General features: G+C 36.9%; 1 protein-coding gene and 1 long non-coding RNA gene across 2 annotated transcripts; both read right to left on the bottom strand.

Annotated features, from left to right (window-relative positions):
* Positions 1-9,180: 9,180 nt before the first annotated feature.
* LOC131780923 (uncharacterized) lies at positions 9,181-12,311 on the bottom strand. Its single transcript, XR_009339919.2, has 4 exons — positions 12,168-12,311; positions 10,712-10,911; positions 10,204-10,337; positions 9,181-9,592 (listed from the first exon to the last, which is right to left on the bottom strand). It is a non-coding gene; the product is annotated as an uncharacterized lncRNA (long non-coding RNA).
* Positions 12,312-16,007: 3,696 nt separating this feature from the next.
* Positions 16,008-21,745, bottom strand: LOC131780905 (homeobox protein MOX-2). The gene is made up of 2 exons (XM_059097532.2): positions 21,250-21,745; positions 16,008-17,028 (listed from the first exon to the last, which is right to left on the bottom strand). Exons 1-2 carry the CDS (start codon positions 21,650-21,652, stop codon positions 16,703-16,705), a joined length of 729 nt encoding a protein of 242 aa, XP_058953515.1. The 5' UTR covers positions 21,653-21,745; the 3' UTR covers positions 16,008-16,702.
* Between the last annotated feature and the right edge of the window lie 1,352 nt (positions 21,746-23,097).

Below are 23,097 nucleotides of genomic sequence, written 5' to 3'. Positions count from 1 at the left end.
TAAGTTTGAATTGACCAGTTGGTTTTACGATGTTTTTTGAAACGAAATGAGGATAATGATATACTTCAAAGCCTTAGATAAATTCAAACAGTGGTATATAATTTTCTTAAGGCCTTTCATGGTATTTGTAACTTTCCGTTATATACATTTTTTCGTTTTGAAACGATACAATTCAGCTGTGTTTTTCCCGGTATCCAATATCCTCGCTGAAATACGAAGCCCTACTAACTCGCCCACATAAGACATTTCAATGTTCTTAGCCTTCGCAATGCTTTCAATTTCAAAACGCCTCTTACTTAAAAAAAAAAAAAAGTTAAGAGTTTGATTTTTTTCAATGACCACGAATCTTTCTCAAAGCGGAACTGAATGTGACTGTGTGTTTTTAGTTAAAGAACAGCAAGAGACACGTACTTGATTAAAATTTGTTAGATATTCGTCCAACAATCGAAATTTCAGAACCAAGCTAACTCTCAAGGATTGTAATCGCGTTGGTAAATTTCTTTTAATTTAAAATATTGAGAGGATTACTAGCAAAGCCCTTACTAATTTATGTTTTTTATTTTTTTTCTTTCTCACCAAGAAAACCTTCTCTTTTTAAAATTGCCACAGATTTGTTAATTGCAATGTATACTAATTTCATCTTTTCTCATGATTGTAACGTTTTAAGAACTGTTCAAGTTTTCCAAGAGCAAGAATAGCTCTAAATAGTCATCAATGTTGCCCTAATAACCTTTATTATTCGTGTTTTTCTATTTCAATTGCATCATCATATGTGCATTATTTGAATACCGCAAACTCAAGGGGTTTTCTTCAATTAAACCGTTGACGGTTTGACTTAATACGCGTAAGCCACGGAGCTTTTGGCGACCGATATAGAAGACGAATATTTGAAAAAGCGGTATTTTGACAGAAAAAAAAATCATGCATTCACGTCGTAAGAGGTTTTCATTCAGTGTCAAAGTGTTCCATTTACCGATTTCATTCATTTGTTTATTTTTCCGGTGTCGACAGGAGGTCAAAGCTGGCGTTCAAAAGAAAGACCAGACATTAAAGAATATAGTAAACATGCTCTTCAAATAAGATATCATTTGACGCTGAAAACAAACTTGGACTCTTCAATAGTGTTTTCAACATAATAACAGCAGAAAGCTTCCTGTCAGTCATCAGTTATACAATTTCGTCGCAAAATGTAAAGAATTAAAAAAAGTATGTTACAATTGAGTGTAATTGTCGACAGAACACTTAGCTGTAGATAACCTACAGTTTTAATCTTAAGAATGTCATATCATATCCACAGTAAAGTGTAAACTTTATCTTTGTCAAACAGGCGTCGAGCACTTGGTAAAGTACGACTTTATCGAAATCTCGTTGAGAAGATATCTACACTTCCTCGATCGTATCGAAAACAGCTTTTCATTTGCATGGAATTTATACAATAATCAAAAAGTGAATCAAATGTGAGTTAAAATAACTCTATGATTTATAAGCACGGACTTTTCGATACAGTCCGTTGATCATATCTTCCACACACCTAAAAATTTATCTAAGGCTTGAAATAATATATCTTGTTTCATATATTGACTTAAAAATGGGTGAAAAAGAATTATTCACCTGGCAAGGCACAGGGAAAAAAAAAAAAAAAAGCGGAAATGAAGTTAAAATCTCTGCGAATAGCCTTTAGTTTCAAATAAGTGAACTCAAATTGGAGCATAGCCCTAGGATATTATCTTATCACTAGCGGAACTAGCTTTCACTTTATCACTCGTGTATTTTCTATCATTAATATGTTTTCAAAATAGCATTGACTTAAGATAGTTTCCATTTCCCTCTTTTCCCAGAAATCTGCTTGAAATATCAGATTTTAAAAGTAAATAATTATATAGCACCGACAGAATTAGCTCGTGTCGATTTCTTGCACTGCAAACTTGGTTCCCAGGGCCCTGTGCTAACAAAGGAGAGGGAGAGAGGGAACCTGCGATCGAGGTAACAGATTATTAAGTATATTAGGTGGGGAAACGTGGGCGAAATTCTCGATGAAGTAGGTGTTACAAGAATCTTGCATGCTTTCCAACAGAATCAGTTTTATTGGATCGAAGCACCCCATGTAGCAGAGCTGGCGCACGGGAAACTAAATCTCACGTTCTCGTTGGAAAGAAATTTCCTCTTCTTGACGGGCTTGTAACAGGAGAAATTAACAGTTTCCTTCCTTTCGACTTCCACGCCTAGAATTGTCCGTCTTTAATTTGTTTCTTATCCTTTTTTAAATTTTCATGTAAATTCTTTGATTAAAAATGTCTACAATGTTTTTTATTTTTTCAAGGTGTATGGTCATTTGCCAAAAGATACATTATCTTATGCTGTAAGAGTGAATTTTTTTCTCCTTATCGAATTCATTAGGTGAAAAAAAAATTATGTGAAAAATATTTTGATAAAGGAAACAACTTTTGAGCAGTGACCTAACTTAGGATACAATTCTTAATTTCTTTTTTTAGATTATTAGAAAGATTTTGTTTTTTAAAAATAGCTTAGGTAAAGACTTGGCAAGAGTCTTCAATTGTCTGACACGGAATACTAGGAAGGCGACTGCTCCATGATAAAAGACAATTTTCGGTCGATCTACCTTCGTCAATTTTCAGAATTGTTCAGTTTTGTTTCCGGTACAAACTCTTACGGTGCTATGTAAAATTTCCCAAAGACTCTAAGTGAAAATTAAATCAGGATTCCCTAGTTTCTGGATCGAAATAAATTTGGCTTACGTATGTAAATAAATTGTTGTTAGTTTGTTAGATGGAATGACGCATGGTTTTCTTACTCGAGGGAGAAAGGAAATATTTTTCTAGAAACTTTTCTAACCATTAATAATTGGTTCTGTGGTTTTCCATTGTATCTAGTGTGAATAAAGCTTGCGAAATTTGGGGAAATACGCAAATTTAGTTACTGAAAACGTCACTGGGGTAAAATATCTGCCAAAGAAACATATGTTTGAAAATATGTCTAAATTATCTTAAATTTTTGACAGAGATATTATCATGTTTTCACTTGACAGCATGTGACATATGCCAACAGCGCATGCGTTAATAATGCCTCCTCCGCTCATTAGCACACACATGTGCGCAAACCCACACATTTAACACCTTCTTCAAGAGTAGCCTTTTTTTCAAGTTGCTTCAATCCAGAAAATCATCACTGAAGCATTGTGAAACGATACCTAATTAGTTTTAGCCCTGACAGATAGCGATTCACCTCCTCTTTGATTTGTTTGTTTTTTAGAATGAAAAAAAAGAAAAAAAAAAAAACAACTGATTAACTTACTCGAGAGAATGAAACACTGCCCTCGGGTAGGTAAGCGTTTTCACGACTCAGGGTTATTACTTCCCCTGAAACCCTTTGTGCGATTTCTAGTCAATAAGGACTGAGTTGAAAAGACGAACTTGGTAGTCATAACATATTGTGCTAGGCAAATTTGCAACGGTTTCCTTAACAGTTAGAGCTGGAGGGGTTAAAAAAAAATGATGCGCCATTCAACCTCACGGAAGGAACTATATACCAAGTTTCATGGGAAATAACGCAATATTTGCCTGAAAAGCCGATATGAAGCTTCCCAGACGTCTTCAACGACGCGTATGAACCAAAGAAAATAACCGAACATAACGAAAATTTCTAAGTCGTGCGTTGAATAAAAATCGCCATTTAGTGAGACGCTTTTTTTCCTTTTTTTTTGTTTTGAGCAAGGCGGCAGGAACAATTGAGTTCCTAATATTTGTCGGATCCGTTGCTTAGTTATTTATTCGGGTGGCAAGATCACCGGTCGTACGTATTGCAGATGGTGGAGATCGCAAATTGCACAATTTTCTCAGCAATAATTTGTGGTGAGTCAAAAATGATATGATATCTTTTGATGAGTACACAGTTGCCCATTGAAATCCATTACCACGTCGGTATTTCGCTTAACGTGACACATCGTTAACCGCAGGCATCGCCGATGAAAATTAGGACTCATGATCAATTGAATATGAGGTTTTCAGAAGCCAACATGTCATAAAATTTCACGATTACATTGTTGAAAGCCTTCGCCAATTGTTATAATAAAATAATTGAATTAGATCGAGCCACGCTGTCTAAAAGTATTGTTGAAACATTACAATACATGTTTTTGGCCCTCGGGCTGCACGCTCCTATCTGTCATTTTTAAGAAGGACGTGTAACTTGCCTAGTGCAGTGTTAATGAAAGCAGGCCTCTGCGCTCTAGTGTGCGAGTTTGGTTCATAAAAAAGATAGCGAGCCGGTGACAGTATAAAACGATCTGGGATCAAGGTAGGTCAAAAACAAATCTTCGTACACTGATTTATTCAAATTCTAGCTCTTTCGGGATACGTTTTCGTATAAAGATGTTTTTCACTGCTTTGGCTTGCTATGGAAGCTTTATCGCGCATTGAAATATTCAAAGCAAGAACAAATAAGAAAAAAGAATATCGATGTACTTTGTGACAAGAGGGATCAGGATTTGCGGTTAAACTCACATGAACCCATGACTGGGTTTTTTTCTCTGATTTTTTTCTTCATTAATTTTCCTCGACTATGTTTCGGATTTAGTGTCCGGTTCAGAAAAGAAAACTCAACATTGAACTACAATAGTTTTATTCAAAATATTCAAAAGAAATTTGTCAAAACGTTGAAAAAAAATTAAACTTATTTCAAATTCTCATTCGTATAATGAGGGCGTCCAGAATTGACAGATAAACTGGCATGAAAGCTTTGCTTATCTTCATATGCTTATATTTTTCAGTGGTTTTTTCTCTTTTGTTCAACTTTAACAATGTAAAAAATTTAGCATCCGTTTCTCAAAATATTATTTTCGTCCGAACATTCAGTGCCTGTTATATAATAGAGGTGACGATTAAAAGTTTTGGATAGAGTCAACAGGCATTAAGAGGTGACAACTGAAAGTGCGATTGGTGAATAAGCCCAAGTTTTTATCGAGCACTCCCAAAAAACATCGCTCGTTAGTTTTAATTCGTGCGCTTTTTTTTAAAGAAATTTGTGTCAGTGTATGTTTTTTTTTAGCATTTATGCAAAATTCTGCTAAGAAATTCACAGTCTAGCCACGAATTATCGGTTTTTTTCCTCCTAAATAAGCGAACAGACGTTGGAAGCAACCGTTTTGTGTAATGACACCTATTTTCATATGTTTGGTCTCTGTTTTAATATCATTATCAGCTCAAAATTAGTTATTTGAATTCTGCCTGGTTGGTATGAGGAGTTAGCTAACTTTTTGCTCAAATGAATTCGATTCATGAATTTTTGTTTACCCTCCCAATAATGAAAATGATTTTGCCTGCCTCGCTGTGAGTCTTCTAATAACGTGACAAGCTACTGCATAATGGACAAAGCGAACCATCGCTGACTCGAACTTCGCGTTAAATCGAACCGAAATCGATTTCCCTTGCCTTTACGTCAAACATTCGATCTAATTTTACTCTCGAATACTCAAGCTCTTGATACCTCGAACCCCGGGCTTACTCGATCCAAAATCAATTCCCCCTGGATTTTTCACATGGTAACTTCGATAGCCAGACTTTCGTGGCGAGCGGTTTTCACATTTCTTTGAACAACGATTACAATCGCATTTACCCCAATTGACGAATTTTTTGAGTTTTAATATGCGCTGGAAGGCTGGGTTCTGTAAATAATCATGGAAAATGGCGCAAAACTGGAAGGAAACTTATCATCATAATTCGTGTCAACTTGATGGAGACTGAAAAATATTATTTCTATGAGTTAGATCGAGCCAAAAGAGGAATTAACAAACCGAGATGGAACCAGGATTTCTAGGAATGGAGAAAGTTAAAACGGATTGATCTGACAAAAATGAAAAATTCTCTAAATGTAGAATTTCGTGAATTATCCAGAGGCTGTTCAGCACTCCCCTTCCCCAATCGCAATCCCCTTCCCGCAATCGTTATGTTTAGAGTAAACATTTGGAAAAAAAAAACATCCGTTAGGCTGGTTTAGAGGCTGTGATTAAGCAAATATTTTTCAGTAAAGCGCCAGCTGCGAATCTATAAACTTACGACTGGTTTATTTTTCATGGAACTGGTTGTGCTAATAACAGGCTGAAGGGGTGCAGTGGCTGATGGGAGCAATTTCTGGCTTACCCCACCCTGCCTTCCACGCTCTTTGCTTAGTCGGTTCTTGGAAGTACACCTTGAGTCAGACCATCAACTTGGCTGTTCAAACACGTCAAAGATAGACAGAAATGACGTAAATTTCGTAGTTTAGTGTTCTTGATATATTAGCTGAATCGGATCAATATCAGTATCTGGGCAACTGCCCACCTATCCCTTCCCTAACTCAACAACAGTCAGGTTAGGGGAGGGGTAGGTGGGCAGTTGCCCAGACACTGATATTGATCCGCTGAATCTCAACTTCAGTTGACGAGCACATCTACATTGGACAAAACAAATGCTGCTTCTGATATAACAGAGGAAAGCTGGTGCTATCTTTAAATCTACTCAACCGCATTGAGGCCAGCCCGTGCACGATCAAGGTTATCGAATTCTCAAAAATGACAAGAAAATATATTTCGCTCCACAAAAATTTTACAAAATAAAGCAATTTGTAATTGATTGTCGAAAGTAATCCACTATTGCAATGGTTTTGCTTTACTTCGCTTTGTGATTGGTTAAAAAAGTCACACAACTCGACCAATTAGATGTAAATCTAAAACCAATCATGACTTGGTCGCCCGCGTTTTCCCGCGCTTTAGGCAGTTTGGTTATTTTTACTTTGAGTTCTCGTTGGCTCTTAAAGTTGTTTTCCTTTCTTATAATTATAATTGGTCGTTATAGACATTCAATCGCAAACGCCTCAGCTTTCTTAGAAAGTGTATAGTTTCTGAAAGCCAAAGCGTGCAAAGCCTCAACAGACGAGCATCTACAGAACCAGACGAGTACACGTTTACGAACCTAAATTTTCGTCTCATCTGTTCTATTTTTCAGGGAAATATCATGAATAGAACAATTCTACTTTCCCTTTTGATGATTGTGATAATTGTACTGAGCCTCACTGCCGAATGCAGGGCGAGAGGATGCAACTATAGCTTCGGTAACAAAAGAGTAGCCGCTCGAAAGTGCAAGAAACACAAGAGAACAAAAGCCAGATTTAACGATGACTTTTCAAGCCTACAAGTCGGAAGGTGAGCTGGATTATAATCGTTTATGACACGAGGACTGGGCCGGGTCCAAGTCACGCAGCGGTCGAACGTCTGCTCATGCGCGAACGTTCTGGCTTCGTGCTTTCGGGCTGTTAGGACAAATTTGTTACAGATTTTGCTGACGATGGTCAGCAAGGACTGTGACAAAACACACAAACAACCACACAAGCCAGTAAGTCACGGTGTTTAAAAGGCTCATAACTTTTTTGGTAAAGCTAAAAACGAAGTTGTAAATCAACAGGATACGCGTACTAAATAAGGTTCGTGTTCTGAAAAATCTCTAATTTTCCTTTTCGCTTCATTCATCCCCTTTTACACCCCGACTTTTATTTCTAAATTAGCAGTTTTGCCTCGGCACCTAGACGAGACAGGCATTGACTTAAGGAAATACAGTTTCTTCTAGCCAACTAGTTTCCGGCAGAAGGGAGTTTCTTGTCTTAAAAAGCAGATGTTTTCTTTCTCAAAATTTCTTGTATTTCATTTTTCAGGAATTTAGATAACAAAGGACGGCTCTACGACTTATGGAAACTCTATGAAACAGAGGCGAAAAAAGAGGAATAATTCATTTCGAAAAAAACGTTTATCGGCTCGTGTCTATTACAACGTGCTTATTATTTTCGATTTTAAAAACTCACATGAGGTCTCTAAACCACTTACCATATAAATGGTGTTACAACACATTTTCTGTTTAGCATATTGTAAACAATCTGCTTCACATTAAATTGTCACTCATACCAAGTGGTAAAATTCTGCTGCGTTCCTCTTGTTTGCTTAGGGTTTAGCAACCACATACGCAAGGGTGGACCCAGGAAATTTCGATGGAGAAGTGGGGGGGATGTATAAACTTTGTCTCTGAAAACACAGGGTTTATTTTTCTTTACTCTTGAGCATAAGTAAGCTAAGAAATAAAACAGTTTTAAACTGAGTATTAAAAAACCAAAACCAAAGTTATCACAACGACCAATCAGAAAAAAGATTACATCATCATCAGCCAATGAGGACTCAAAGTAACTGACAACTTGTAAGCCGCTTGAAGCGCGGGAATACATGAATGACCGAGTCGCAATTGTTTTAAGATTTATATCTGATTGGTTGAGAGAGTGGCGTGTGTTTTCTAGACCAATCACAAAGTTGAGTGAAGTAAAACCAAAGCAAAGCCGGATGACTTCCAAGACTCTATTGAAAAATGCTCTATTGTAAGTAAATTTTAGATACTTCAAGTTGAGAAGTAATTTGTGATCCTTTCATTATCGGACTTCTGGTGTCAGACAAGTACACCATTCCTCTGGATGCGCCACTGATCATCCCCTGCACGTACGCATTCGCGTTGCTCCAAAAATCTTTGTAACCAGTTACTCAAGTTTTTCTTAAGGTTGACATTTAAAAGAAATGAGTTGCCCTGTAGGTTTTGATTAATAGAACTATTCCTGGAAAACATGGTAAATGACAAATCTGTGGCACTCAGATCCCCTGTTCCATATAACGGTGGCATCTGTAATTTAAATTGTCACAGGCACTCCCGGTGAGTAGGGTTAGGGGCAGGGGACGGGGAACGAGGCACAGGGAGTTGGGCTTGGGTTTATGCGTGTAGAGGAGGAATCCTCGAATTCCTTAACCTTTAAATTCCCAAGATCTGATTGTTAATTCTCACCTCTTGCCGCTACACACTTCCTTGTAAATTAGTTACAAGTATTTGCTGTTAGATCAAGATAGCAACTTCTACCAAATAATAATATAAGTTTGAATATTCTCATTACATTTTTGCTGGATAATGTATGGATATCTTAGGGAGAATTTGAGTGTTAAACACCTCTGGGAGTTAAATAATTAAGGGATGTACCACCCACCTCTCCATAAACCCTATTTCAGACCAGAACTTTCCACTTTTTAGTCCCTTTTTTTGACCTGTATATAAATATCCATATGCGTTTCATAGGCGCAGAACAATTTAACACGAAAACTCAGGATTCTACTGATCCATAAATGATCTTTATTTACTCCTTACATCTCCTCTACGGTGGGGATCTACGTAAGTCCTGTTTTTATTGATACTGCTTATACCTCTTTAACAAGTAGTGCGCAATAAACTTTTGAAAACATTCGAATGTCGTTAATTAGGATTAGATTGAAAACAAAGAATAATATTCGATTGAAGTAAACTAGTAAAATACAAGGGACATTTTACAGCATTAACTGCGGAGAACAGAATAACAAGTAAACCTTTTTAAAAGCTTTGCTTTTGTATGATACTGATTTGAAGTAACATCCTACATTTTGTTTCAAATGGTCTGTTAATTTGTTAAGTTTTAGCTGCCTTGTCTTTTCCTTTGATTCGTTTATTGTTTCCTTGCCATATGTTTCTCTTTATTCCGATGGATGCTAAAGAAAGAAAGCCGAATGCATGAATAAATGAACAAATCTGTTAGTCAGTCAACCAGTCGGTCATTCATTACCTTAGTTTGTCGGTCAGTGTCTCAGTTAGTAAGTAATTCAGTTGGTCAGTCAGTGAAACAGTGAGTCAGTCACAGTCGGTCAGTCTGTCAGTCGGTCAATCAGTTGGTCAGTCGGTCAGTCAGTCTGTTAGTCAGTCAGTCAGTCAGTCAGTCAGTCAGTCAGTCGGTCAGTCAGTCAGTCAGTCAGTCAGCCAGTCGGTCAGTCAGTCGGTCAGCTAGTCAGTCAGTTGGTCGGTCAGTCAGCCGGTCAGTCAGTCTGTCAGTAAGTCTGTTAGTTAGTCAGTCAGTCGGTCAGCCGGATAGTAAGTCAGTTGGTAGGTCGGTCAGTCAGTCAGTCAGTTAAACAGTCAGTTAGCCGGTCAGTCAACCAGTCTGTCAGTTTGTTATTCAGTCGGTCACTCAGTCAGTCAATCGGTTTCACTGGCAATATAATCTACCATAGCCCATTATCTGCCATCCACTTAATTAATTACCTCCAAAATATAGCGAAAAAAAAATGGAAAATTCCAACAAAATTACCCCATATTTTTAACTTACTCATTCATTTTCCACAACCACCAAATCGACATTGGTACTGCCTTGAGAAATCCTTTTTTCGGAAATTTCTTTCCGATCCATCGTCAGCAAACATGTCTTCTTCTTTGTCGTCTTCATTTAAAATTTTCATCGGGCTGGAAATATGGGGGAAAAAAGAGGGCTTAACGCAATTTATTTTTTCACCCTTCAAGAATGTTGGCAAATCATCCAATCGCTAACTGAGAACAAAACAGTAGCTCAGGAGGCGCAATCGAGTGTGTCACTGATTTTCCCACTACGTTTTGACGCTTCTCTGATTTATTTTTGGACAGAACCACGGCAACACGGAATCTATTTGTTTTATATAATAAAAAAGCAAAAAAAAAAAACAAAAAAAAAATGCAATGTTGACGACATGCGTGTCTGTCCTTTAATAAATCACAGTACGAACCAATCAAAGTGCGTGTATAATTCATCTTATCATATAAAGGCAAAATATAATTTTATTTCTTGCATCAATATATATTACCTGCTGTAAGAGTCTTCATCAAACCGCTGTTCAATAGCACTGTCCTCGTCTTTCACCATAGATCTTCTTGGTAGCCACTCCTTCATCGGAAAAGCCTCGTTTACATGTACAAGGATCAACAAAGAGACTAGGGCGAGTGATATTTTGACCGACGATAACATAACGACGTAACGTCTTACCAGCCAATAACAAAATGCCAACTGGATAAAAAAATGAAAGAGAAATTAGCATATATTGCGTCGGTCTTACGAACAAGATACATTATGACCAGTTAAAAAGATTAGCTTTTCGCTTGGGGTAATCAAAGGAAAAGCCGTCGGCGCAATAAAATTATGGGAATTAAAGATTTTCAGTACCAGAATCAAATGCATTTGCATTAAGTTTCCGACGCATCAGTTAAAAGATATCGCTCTACTAAATTTAATGAGCGAACATTTTAGCTTTGAACAAACAGTGACTATAATATCTTAATTCGCTTCTAAACTAGCGGTTAGACAAAATCTGGTTATAATGGATAAACCCAACTTAAAAGGATAATGTTTTGTTAGCAAAGATGTTGAATTTCAAGAAAATTGGGCACTGAAAAAGTATGTTCCAAATAGGAGATCTAAAAATCGTATCCGGACAATTTTTTGTTGAAAAAATATTTTTTTGAACAATGATTTGACGCCAAAAAAGGGATAAAATTTGTTTTTACCAAAATGTGAATAATGGTCGCTAAAACAATACGTTCCAGATGAGAGTTACAAAAACCGTGTTTGGACAACTTTTGCCGAAAACATTTGCAATAAATGGAAAAATTTGAATGAATTCGTTTAAAAGATTTGTCGCCGAGAAAAAATGATCCAAAAATTGCTAAATGTTAACTTTTTAAGCAGGATTAACGCTTCTAATACTTGATTCAAGCGGTGGGCACAATGGTTCAGATGTTGTCATGTGACTTAAAGCATTTGAAACCTTAATTAAGTATAATAGGTAAAATTTTTCGGTTAAAATACACCCCTTGAAACCCTCCAAAAATGCCACAAGAATAAAGGACATTCATTGACTCCGAGCATACGTAAAGAGTCTTGTCATTGAAAAAAAAAAAAAAAAAACGGCTCAACTCGGCCGAGGACAGGGTGGTTGAATATGTGTTACTTATCACAAGAGTATTGTTCATTCACTAAAAAATAAAATTCTCCCTTGAAAAGCCCTCCTCAAGCTTTTCTTCGTCTTTTGGGTGTATAGCTTCCATAAGAATTAATTTGTTAACCTGAGAATTTTTCCTTTTAAAATGAAATATAAAACATGTAAAAATAACAAAAAGACGCGGAACACTCCAATAAGATATGGCAAGTTGTGTGTCTATACCAAGTTTATCGTACACACTACAGCCTGACGAAGTGAAAACTAATCCATCTAAATGTCGAAACTAATTATTCAAGATTGTATGAGATGAAAATCTTCAACATACCGGGATAGAGAGAGTGTTTGATCCTATGTAGATGTATAAAACAAGTTCTTTTCTCTTGTCTTTTTTCGGAGCGAGTCGTACGCTCACCTCTTAGGCTAATTCAAAAGTGAAATGGTAAAACTCTGATCCGTATTTAAACCCTATTTTTATGCTGATCCATCTGCTAAGAAATAATCTGTTTAAGGAATTTAAACATTTCTTTTTTTATTTTTCATTAGTTCCGGTGTGCCTTCAACAATTTTTCCCTTTCACACGTTCCGAAGAAAATCAACTGTCGGTGTGAACTCTAAGCTGGGGGTAAAGGGAATTGGGGGGGGGGGGAGTTGTTAGTTCATTTAAGCGTGGACTTATGGGTGATGCAGAGGGTTTGCAATCCTTATGCGAGAAACCTTTTCTAACAACTTCATAAAAGATATGATGTGATGAGCCTTACCCCCCCGTCAATATCTTATAGATTGTAAGTAAATAAACAGCATCAGTTGTTCTCTTTGTTTCAATTTAGCGATTATAAATTTTCTCCGACGTTTACGCCACTAAGGGCTGGTTCTCTCAAGCGTGGTAATTTAATGTTCTCCACCTTTCATATTTGTTTAGGACGAAAGCCGCCAAGGTATGGCAGCTATAATCTGTCGGCAATGAAACATTGAAAGGAAAAACTTCACAAACGTCCACTGTGGAAGCAGATTTCAATCCTTCCCAGACAGATCTTTCCTGAGAGATATTTCCATCCAGATGATTTTCCAAAAGTGTCGAAGGAAATTTGACTCTCTTTAAAACTGTCCTCATATTGATAAAATCGATTTACGCTTCTGGCGCTAAAAACGGCGGTTAATATAGAAGTGACCTTTATGCACGAACACTTAAATAATTTAAAAGTTTAACTTGGGGGTATATTTCTGTTTTAACAGCCTTTATTGTTTAGAACTATAGTGACAGTTCTCTTCCTACTCTTATCTCTCTTTCTCGAAAAGCAAAGAGACTTTTTCAACGCCAACAAGTTAATTCCTGGTAAGTTATCGTACGAAAGGTGAACTCCTAAGCAAAACGTATCTATTGTACTACATCGAAAATTCAAAAAGCCCCGTTTTCTATTTGTCAAGAATTTTTACTGAATTGTGATTAAGAAAGAAGAAGACCGGCAGGTGTCGCATGCTTTCTACGCTGTTTACTCAAACCTCTCCAAATCGATAGTCCGTAAATTGCCTTTCGTTTAATTGGTTCCGTTAGTCTTGATCAAAATTGAGTAATATGCCACGAACACAATGAGCTTTTTTTCCGGTTCGTATGTTTTCTTTCTTTACATCCTTAAATCATTTCAATATCTGCTGCCACGAAAGAATTACTTTAATTTCCATCTGTCGTCCTCCACAGGAAACGAATTACTCTTTTTGTTGGTCTAATCAATAAAATAGACAACTTAATCAAACAAGCTTCCCTCTCGTCCACGTATCTGCCTTTTTGCTAAAGAATATTGATTGACGATTTCCTCAATTGCGCATTTTGCTTTTTTTTTTTTCATTGCGAAGTGCAATGACTGGAGTTCAGCTTTTTTTGAACGGCGGCAAGAAATATTGATTTAAAGGCTCTAGTCGGGAAACGATGTTGATAAAGAAGAACTGTCGATCGGCTACTTTACAATGTTCTTGAACATAATTGAGAATTAGACCATGGCAAGTGTTTTCGGTTCTTCATTCATTTACTTTCCAACAACTGATGTTGAAATTTGACAAACTAGACTTTTACTTTTTCAATGAACGTAAACAACCGAACTTGTAATTCCGTCTTGATTCTAAAAGAAATGCACGAAAAACTTCCCATGTGAACAATCGTGGCTAAATGTACGTATGATTAAAACGAACGATATTTATTTCAGCGTTTATGTCCAACCAGGATTGTTAGTGAGTAAAGTTTCATAAGGATAACAGAAAAAAAAATGAAAGACAAGCTTACAGCCTTATCTTTATCTTCATAAGTTCGTTTTCATTTTTTTTTTATTTGCCATTACATATAAAAAGAAAACAATTGGTAAATAGAAAAGAAACAGATAATGGTCACGAAGCCCAGTAAAAACTATGAAGGTTTGTAAGTTTAGGTTCCTCACAAGTATTACACGATAAATGTATCTGGACAACAGATACTATAAAAATGTGTGGACAAGTCAAATGATAGGCTATTGTAGAATTAGGAGTTGTGATATATTTTAAGTTTATTTTTTTTAAGGATGCTAAAAGATAAAGAGCATGTGATATTATGTATGAAAGAGCTGAAAAACTGTGGACCTAATAGGAAATGGAAAACTGTCGAGTGTTTGTTTTCTATAATGGTAGACGAACGGATTTTGTTTTTCGTGTGTTGTAGCCGGGATTTCGTTGTTTCTTGTGACCATATTTTTACATTTTCGAGGGAGGACGGATGTTTTGAATGAGAACGCTAAATTTAAAATTTCATTCCACTCGAGAGAAACCAACTGACAGTGAAAATATAGTTTTAACTCGCGAAGTAAATTCGCTTTATTGGGGACTGCTCTATTGAAGCATTTTTACAAACCTTTCTTTTTCAATTGAAAATCTTGAAGTCGAACTGTCGATTGTGTTAAATTAAAAGAGGTCTGCTTTACATCTTCTGGTCGTCAAGGATTTATTGTGATATGGAAATGTGTCAGTTTAACGTCTAGAAATCATTTTGTTGGCTTTAAAGGATTAGCCTTGGAAATCTTTTGTGTGTACTGTCTCCTAAGTTTGATTTTTTTACATGTAATTCAGATATGCTGTTGCAATCTTGGAAAAATCGAAAAATTGAGGGAACTTGTTCTGAAAAAAAAAGGGCTTAAAAACATGTTTTTTTATTTTTCTTAGGACTAAAAAAACTCTGTATTCTTGGGCCTTTTCTCCTTCAAGCATAACATAGATTCAGTTCTGAACTTTTCTCGTTTTTCCTTAATATTCAGTCGGCCAGAAAGTATGATATCATAGCTAGAGGTCGAACTTTGGGTCTTACAATAACTGACGGAAAATGCTACTTTTGCTGAGACATCTGCCAAGTGTTATACCATCTAGACTTCCCGGATAATGAAGGTAAACAGTAAGCTCTGTATTCAGCCTTTTTTCTGTTCTTGTTAGCGAAGGCGTTTAAAAACTGCTCACGCGCTTCTTTCAAAATTTTAAACTGCTCAATGAAGTTTGACCGAAGTCCCGTAAAGTGTTGTAAAGCGCACCAGAGCATAGCAGTATGGACTATGTACTATTTAAAAACGCCAGATCGTTTTCACCTCGCTCTGTGGTTGGTTTAGAAAACTCGTGCCACCACCCTCTTGTCCAATCAGAAACAAAACTCGCGTCTTAATCACTCGCGTTTTCTAGCGCTTGACGTCACTTAATTATAATACACTAACTGACCTAAACGGAAATTCGTATGGCTTTCTGTTTTCATCAGCTATAATGGAAATTTTTCGGTTTCACTACACCGTTTATTTGATCAAGATTTTTCTGTCAAACAGGCAAGGGTCGGAGCAAAAACCAAACGAACCCACACACGAGAAACTCTGCGTTTGCAGATGATTGTAAGTTAAGAAATGCCTCGAGACTTGTGAACTAAAAGCCAATCAGGAAGCAAAAATCATTATCCACCGTTGAGAGATGAGCAATATCGAATTCTTCAGGGGAGGTAGAAAGGGAGTGGGCAGCAGATTTCTGAGAAGGGGGGAGGGGGGGATAAGGAAAAAAATTGTACATCTTCGGTCGCTCTCCTTATTTGTCGCAGTAACTAATTTACATCGAGTTTGGTAATGAGGAAAAAGCTGGTTACTTTTGCTCAAAAGGGGTCTTAAGAGGTTCTAAGATCGTAATTAAATCCACTTTTTATTAAAAATAAAGATCGAATCCATGGAGCCAGGCTTTCTGTATCTTTCTTATCTTTTTGTTCATGAATTTCTTCTCCAATGTGTGAAGTTGAATTTCATTTGAATTTCTCATGTCAAGTTCCTCCTTAAGTTTAACAGTTGTTCGTTCTTGATCTATTTTTCATTATATTTTTCACGCCAGGATGATAATGCAAAATTGGAAAAAATGACACTAAGGTTTATTTACAGGTAAAGAATATTAACTTACGTTTTTTTTGTTCTCCACACGAGCATACCTATTACGTTTTGCTTTGAAGACAAAATAGATAACTTAGCTTACGTGCGGAAAAAAATTCATATAATATTCTTGTCTTAATTTTGGACAAAATGCTAAAAACAAATATCAGAAATCCGTCAATTTTTCAGTTGTTCTTTCTTTTTACACTTTAAAAGTTGCGAGACAGTTGAAAAGTAGGCCAGGTTACTAGTAGGAAATGGGTAGGAGAGATGCTCTAGTATGGGGTCCTATCATAGTGTCTTTTTGGCAGCTGAAGGGGGGGTAGACATCTGCATTTTCTCTACTTTTCGTTATTTGAAATGATAACTTTCCCTTGACGAAAACTAGTAAGGGGTCGGGAGTGAGGGGGGTCATAAAAACACCATGACCTCCCTCTTCGTAGTTATTTACGTTCCTCGGTTACGTACAGGATTCCTGCTGTAGTCTTTCTTTTTCCTGTTGCATTATCTGGAAAGGAGATTTTTTCTCGGGTTTCTTTTCGCCTTTAACTCTTTTCCACTTCATTCGTCTGTTTTGAAACCAGACCTTCACTTGTCTCTCTGATAAGTCCAAGGTAACAGCGATTTCATATCGTCGCAGTCTCGTGAGATAATTGTTTCGAGTAAACTCGTTTTCTAGTTCACGTAGCTGATGTGTGGTAAATGCTGTTCTCTCTTTTCTTTTTTTTCCTTTTGGTTTCTCTGTTTTTTCTTCTTCATCGTCTTCGTCCTCATCGACTTCATCGACTATGGAGACAGTACACGCGTCAATTTAAGCCATTTATTCCCAACATCATTCAAGTACAGTTCTACACTTTGACTCCCACAAATTTTCTAGTCGATCAGAGCTCAGTTGTTCGCACCGCGAATAACGCTATTCTACGGATAACTCACTCTCCGGCAGGTAGTGTTAACAGAACATAGTGCGGTCTCCGCCAAAACAGAGATTTATCCAGTAAATAGCGTTATCGAACAACAGGGGCCAGGTCAGAAAATTTGGTATTATATTAAGACAAATTCCTTTACTGAAAAGTTTTCCACATCCCGGTATCTTTTAATGGTATTGGAAAGAAAAGAAAACATTTCCATCACTTTTGAAAGTTTAATCTACTGATTTAAAGTCATGATGAGTTGTGAATAAAAAGGAGAAGGAGAAGAAGAAAAAAACAACAACAACGACACAAATTGTAAAAAGAAAAAAGGAGAGGAGGAGTAATAATAACCCCATGTACAACAATAACAACAACGACAGTGCAAAAATTACAGAATGAGCAGGATAACAGCAAATTTGACAGCAACGATGTAATTAATTACCATATCAACCTCCCTATAATAAAAAAAAAATTAAACATGTTAAATGAAACTTATTAAAAGGGGAACAGTTCAACACATCAACGAACGTATCACTGAATATAGCTCATCAAACAAGACGCTATCCGAACATACTAACCACCTTGGTGGAAATTAGTTTGAATAGATAAAACTATATATACATATATACGAGAAGAGAATTTCATAGTCTTTGACATAACATTGTTCTAGAGAGGGGGGAATTTAGATGTTGTTGGTGCTGTGGATTTTGTGAAGATCAACGCCGAAGTTTTTTAGTTGCCGTTGCATCAGTGAGCGCTAATATAAAATTTGTCAGTTCAAAACAACCATTTGTAGTTGAACTGTGCACCGGTGTGATTCAGCCCGAGAAAGATATAACTCGATCGAAGTGTAGTTGCTACGAGTCTCCGCCGCACAGCATAATGAAAGTGAGTTACTGATATTTTTTCAAAAATTGCGATGAAGTTTAGATTTCACATAAACTTATTGTTAGAGTCGTTATGAATTCAGCTTGTTGCGACAGAAATTTTGGCGAGCTGTGAGATGCGAAAGATGCTCTAAAAATGAAATTTTAAATGAAAATGCTTTGTTTTGTAACCAAACAATACTACGATAAGCATCAGGGATGCTCCAAACTTCGAGGGTTGATTGCGGACAGTGTCAAGTGAGAAACCTCGAAATCATAATAGATCTAACGAACTTCAAGGTCGAACAGAGGAGGAGGTCAAACGAATTAAGAGATAGCAGAATTCCCCACATCTGTTTCAACCACTGACTTTCCTGTTCCAGTTATTTCTATTTGTAGGTTTCTACCAGACATATGGTTCACATTTCAATAGGTCATCCTTTAAACGATAAAAAAGTGGAATAGAAAGAAACAAATTGATAAAGAACATTACGACATCGGGTACTCGAGGCTCGCTGACTCATAAAGGAGCTTCGTTACAAGGCTTTAAAGAAGTCCTATTGGTCGTTAACATAAAAAGCACTTCTGAAGCTAGCTAATTGAGCACGTACTTAATGAAACATTTCATGGAAAAAACATCAATATCTACCTTGCAGGCAAGTTTAGATACCAGCAGATGGTAGTAATTCAGTTGCTTTGTCGGCAAATGTAGTCCTCGTTCATTTGTCAATATAATCGCATGAACTCAGACCCTACATCCATGGTTTAGACATGACTGAACCATTAATCAGTTCAAGCAAACCTTGGAGGTAAAAAACAAACAAACAAACAAACAAATTCTCGAAGAGACAGGGGCTTCTTTAACGCGTGTTTCGCCTTTTGGTCAATATGCTTGAAGGAAATTATCCGCCCAAGTTTATTTCACCATGAAATGCTGTTGACAATTGTTTTTGCTCCTCTGTTGGCCTGAAATTTTGTTTCGAACTGTTTTTAAATCAAAGAACCCAAGAAATATTGTTTCTAATACGCACACGTTAAAAAGATTTACAAAATCTACTGCCTTCTAAAAAGCCAGCTTGCATAAACGTGAGTTGTTTATCGTTGCCGCTCCTATTCCTATGCGATGCATCTATCAAATGCTTATATTTTGCTCAAAACTTCATTCTGTACGTACAACATGTATCAGCATAGAAAAACTTCCCTTGACAGCTTATTGATAATAGCTTGGAGCAAATTTAATCAAAGCCAAGTTTATTCTTTTGCATTGTATATTCGGAATATATTTCCGTATTCCACCTTATCTGATGTACCCTGTACTCGAAAATCAGTAATAAACTCAGCCAGCAATCGGATTATTGTATATCTAGTATAATCTTAATCGTGTTTTCGACACATGCTTTTAGCATATAGTACCAATGTATTTCTATTCGTAGAAAAGTGAATTTTCAGATGTTCCTGTGCCAAATGTTTATGCAATAAAATGTGACCCGCTGTCCCTCACTGATGTTTTCCCTTTGATGTTTCCGCAGAAAATGTGACCAATCCAGTCAATATGGCACTTATTTCCCTGTAAAACGGCTACGTGATGGACCGCGCGAGGTGATGTGCGTGTGCAATCAGTTATGGTCTTAACTTCAAATAGTCCAAGTTTGCCTTGGACTCTCAGTAAATCTGTTTTATGATCAAAGATAGTTCTTTGCCTTGAAAAAGTTAATCCGTTACATATGAAAGCAGCGATAATTTAACGATAGGGATTTGCCCCGGAACACATGCAAAAATACCTGCATCCTTCATTAATTCAGTATTAAAATGTTATCACGGTATGTGACTGAACTTCGGAGTGACAGTTTTACCTGATGGTCCGGAAGAACCGTTTGTTTTATAAGAGAGCATCTCATTTTTTTTTCTTTTGCCAAATTCACTCTATTTCTGCAGAGTTGTTAGAAATTCATAGCCGACAGTGAAAGTATTGCTTTATATTTTAAGTATCCGAGTTCGTTATCTTTGATGGAAAATGTTTCTTCAGTCTGCTATTCACAGCGAGTTAATTCGTCTACCTGCTGTTCCCAGAAACTAGAAATGTTTTTAAAATGTTTTTTCGACAGGTAAACATAACTTTTTGTTCGGATTCTAGTCAGATCCTTTTATAGCTCAATGATTAAATTTTAAGAATTGATTGAAAGGAAATTTACAGCTGAAAACAGAAGTCTTGATAAAATGGTCAGCAATCTGAAATCTTTATCTTGAACTCTGGCTGATAATGCATGGTGTTCAAGAACGATTTCTATAAGTCTGAAAAAACTTTGTATGTACTCATCCACGCATTTTGGGCACACGAAATAAAAAAAAAATCAATTTTTTTTTGTGCCTTTTGAGCAGATCTGTCAGATCCTGAAAGATAGATAAGAAGGATTTAGGTAAAGTCCTAGATGGTTTAATTGAATTGCATTGATCTTTTAAGTAATATGTCAGTCATTGCTCCACTGAATCTCGTTAGTACAGTTTTGAATGCATGGCACTTAAATAAACGGGAACAACAAACATTGTGGATTGATTACACCCAACAAAATCATAACTTTGGCTACGAAAACGAAACTGGAAACAACTCTTGGAGTATTAAGATGACTTTTATAACAAAAAAAAAACATAGTACAATGTGAGGTTTGTAGAGACGTGGAATCTTGAGGTGCAGCTTTTTGTGACAACAATAAAATATTCTTGCTTCCCTTCTTGAATTGCTAGAAACAATTCCAACCAGGAAAGAGCGGCTAACTCGAGATGGAACTAATTTGGCCGTCAAGAGTAACAAGACCGAGAGCTTGAGAACTTAAATGCAGATTGACAAATCGACCACGACTATATAAACCTTTCAGGATCAGATTATTTTTTCCCAGAGGTGGACCTTTCCTGACCTGCTTGAGGAAAAGGTTTAAAGTAGGGAAGCTTAAGGGTGAAACCGAGGGAGAAAGGATGATACAAGGTGTCTCACTTTTGTTTAATCGATCACTTAAGGTCTTCCAATCGACCTGGATATCCACGGAGTTTCCATCAAATTTCGATCAAGCAAAATGAAAGTAAATGCAGGTATAATACACTCTTAACGGTAATATAATGAGTAATCCATCGCAATCAGAGTGTTGAATCTACACACATACTAATCCTGTTTCCAAAGGTCTTAATCTGACGGCGTTAAGCCCAAACTGCAATTAAATATATCTCCTTCTATTTACCTGGGTAACAATTGTCAGTTAATTTCGTGCTCGTGTTTCTTTCGTGTATGCCATGTTCAGTTTCCTTGTCTCGCTGTATCGGAGGCTCTGGCGGCTGAAGGGCAGGTTGCGGAGGAAGAGGCGAGGGCGAGTAGTAATGACAATGAGCTTCGTAGCTTTTTCTTTGACTCGCCAGATCGGGTAAGCGCGATTCTCCTGGATAATGGATCGCCGAGGGTGATGTTGCAATATGGTTGAACGGAGCTGGATTGCCACGGGTAAACGTGTTAAATCCATAGCGGGGCGCGTTATAAATGTACTGCTGATAAGGCGGATGGTGCGGTGAGTTTTGCTGGGGAATGTGGTATTGGGGGTTATAATGGCCGTAAGTCTGACTACTATACCCAAATCCTCTGGCGTACATTTTCTTGTATATCTCCTCAGCAGTGGCATCGATTGCTGATTGTAAAATTTGATTTCCGCCACGGTTACATATGTTTTTAGATCAAACTGCGACTGTTTATGTCATGCACAGCTCGTGAAATCGATATTCCATGGTTGCACGTGCAACAAGTCGCTGCGCTCCGTTTTGATGTCAGCTGATACACACAGTTGTTGCAAGTGGTCGATTTTGGGGGCCTCAGACAGGCGGGATTGACGCATATGGCCCCTGTCTTCGAAATAAGTGCATTTCCAAACCTAGTTCAGATTGCTCCAGCACGTTTTGAAATCACGTTGGCAAGCCATTATATGTTAATCGTTGGCTTGGCTGAAAAATACCAAGTTTTCTGGTGGATAAATCACACAAAAATTGCTCTTTATTTGTCGGTAATGGCTGCCACACGAAAAATAAATATCGTCTGCAATCCGTACCCTTGTGATAAACGTTTTCTTTGAGTTTGCCGACTTTATCAGATGCTAAATGAATTAGAGCTTAACCAAGGTAGTCCTGTCTAATCATTTCTAGATTTTTGTCCTAAAAGAATTAAATGCGGAACTATATCGGGTTTTCCATCTGCTTGGCGCGTTTAAGAAAACACCAAGGTGTAAGTGGGAGATCTTTGGGTCCAATCGAGCGTGCTTAAGTGTTTTCACTGATTTACAAGCTTTCTGGCATATTTATTGTGTTTTCTAGGTAAACATCAGAAAGCAATTTATGCTATGAAATAAATCTTATGATGGCACTAAATTAATTAGCAAATTTTTTGTCAAAAAAACCTTGGAGTTCCGGTCGCCAGATTGAATTTGTGCATTGATGAGAAAGTGCGTAAAAAGAAAAGATATCTATAATCAGAAATCAAATAAGAGATGTCGCCCAATTAAAATTTCGTTTCGATTTACAAGATAAGAAGATGGTCTTTTTTTTTAAGGATGAAAAATCAATTTTGTATGTGTCCCTTTCATGGGGAATGAGTTTCTGTGAATTGGCGAAGTTTCCGCAGGAAACTGTTAAGCTGTTTCAGTTGTTTATGCTGTTATTTTCACCACCTATGAGATGTAATTCAGCCAACTAATTATTTAGCAGACTTAAATATTCGCCTTTGCAAAGAACGTTAAATAACACTTTTATCAAAGGGCGGTTTAACTCGTCTCGGCCGTCTCCAATAAAATATCAGGATATTTGAACCTCTGATTGATCAAGATAACTGTTTTATGGACACTTGGGACTTTCCATTGGTTTTGTTATTGACCTGCATTCTAAGTTCAACTTTAATTGCTTTTTTTGCACTCGAACCTCCACAGCACAAGTAACTGTGAAGCTTGATTATGTTGCAAAGTGCAATGTCTAACGTTTGCGTCGTTCTCACTTAAAGACACAAAGTTATTAAAGTTCCAACGCCATTACAATTTATGTTTCTTTTTTCCCAC

This window comes from Pocillopora verrucosa, chromosome 10 (genome assembly GCF_036669915.1).
Source record: "Pocillopora verrucosa isolate sample1 chromosome 10, ASM3666991v2, whole genome shotgun sequence".
NCBI lineage: Eukaryota > Metazoa > Cnidaria > Anthozoa > Scleractinia > Pocilloporidae > Pocillopora > Pocillopora verrucosa.
Note: the sequence above shows the minus strand (reverse complement) of the source record. Positions and strands in the feature narration are given on the sequence as shown.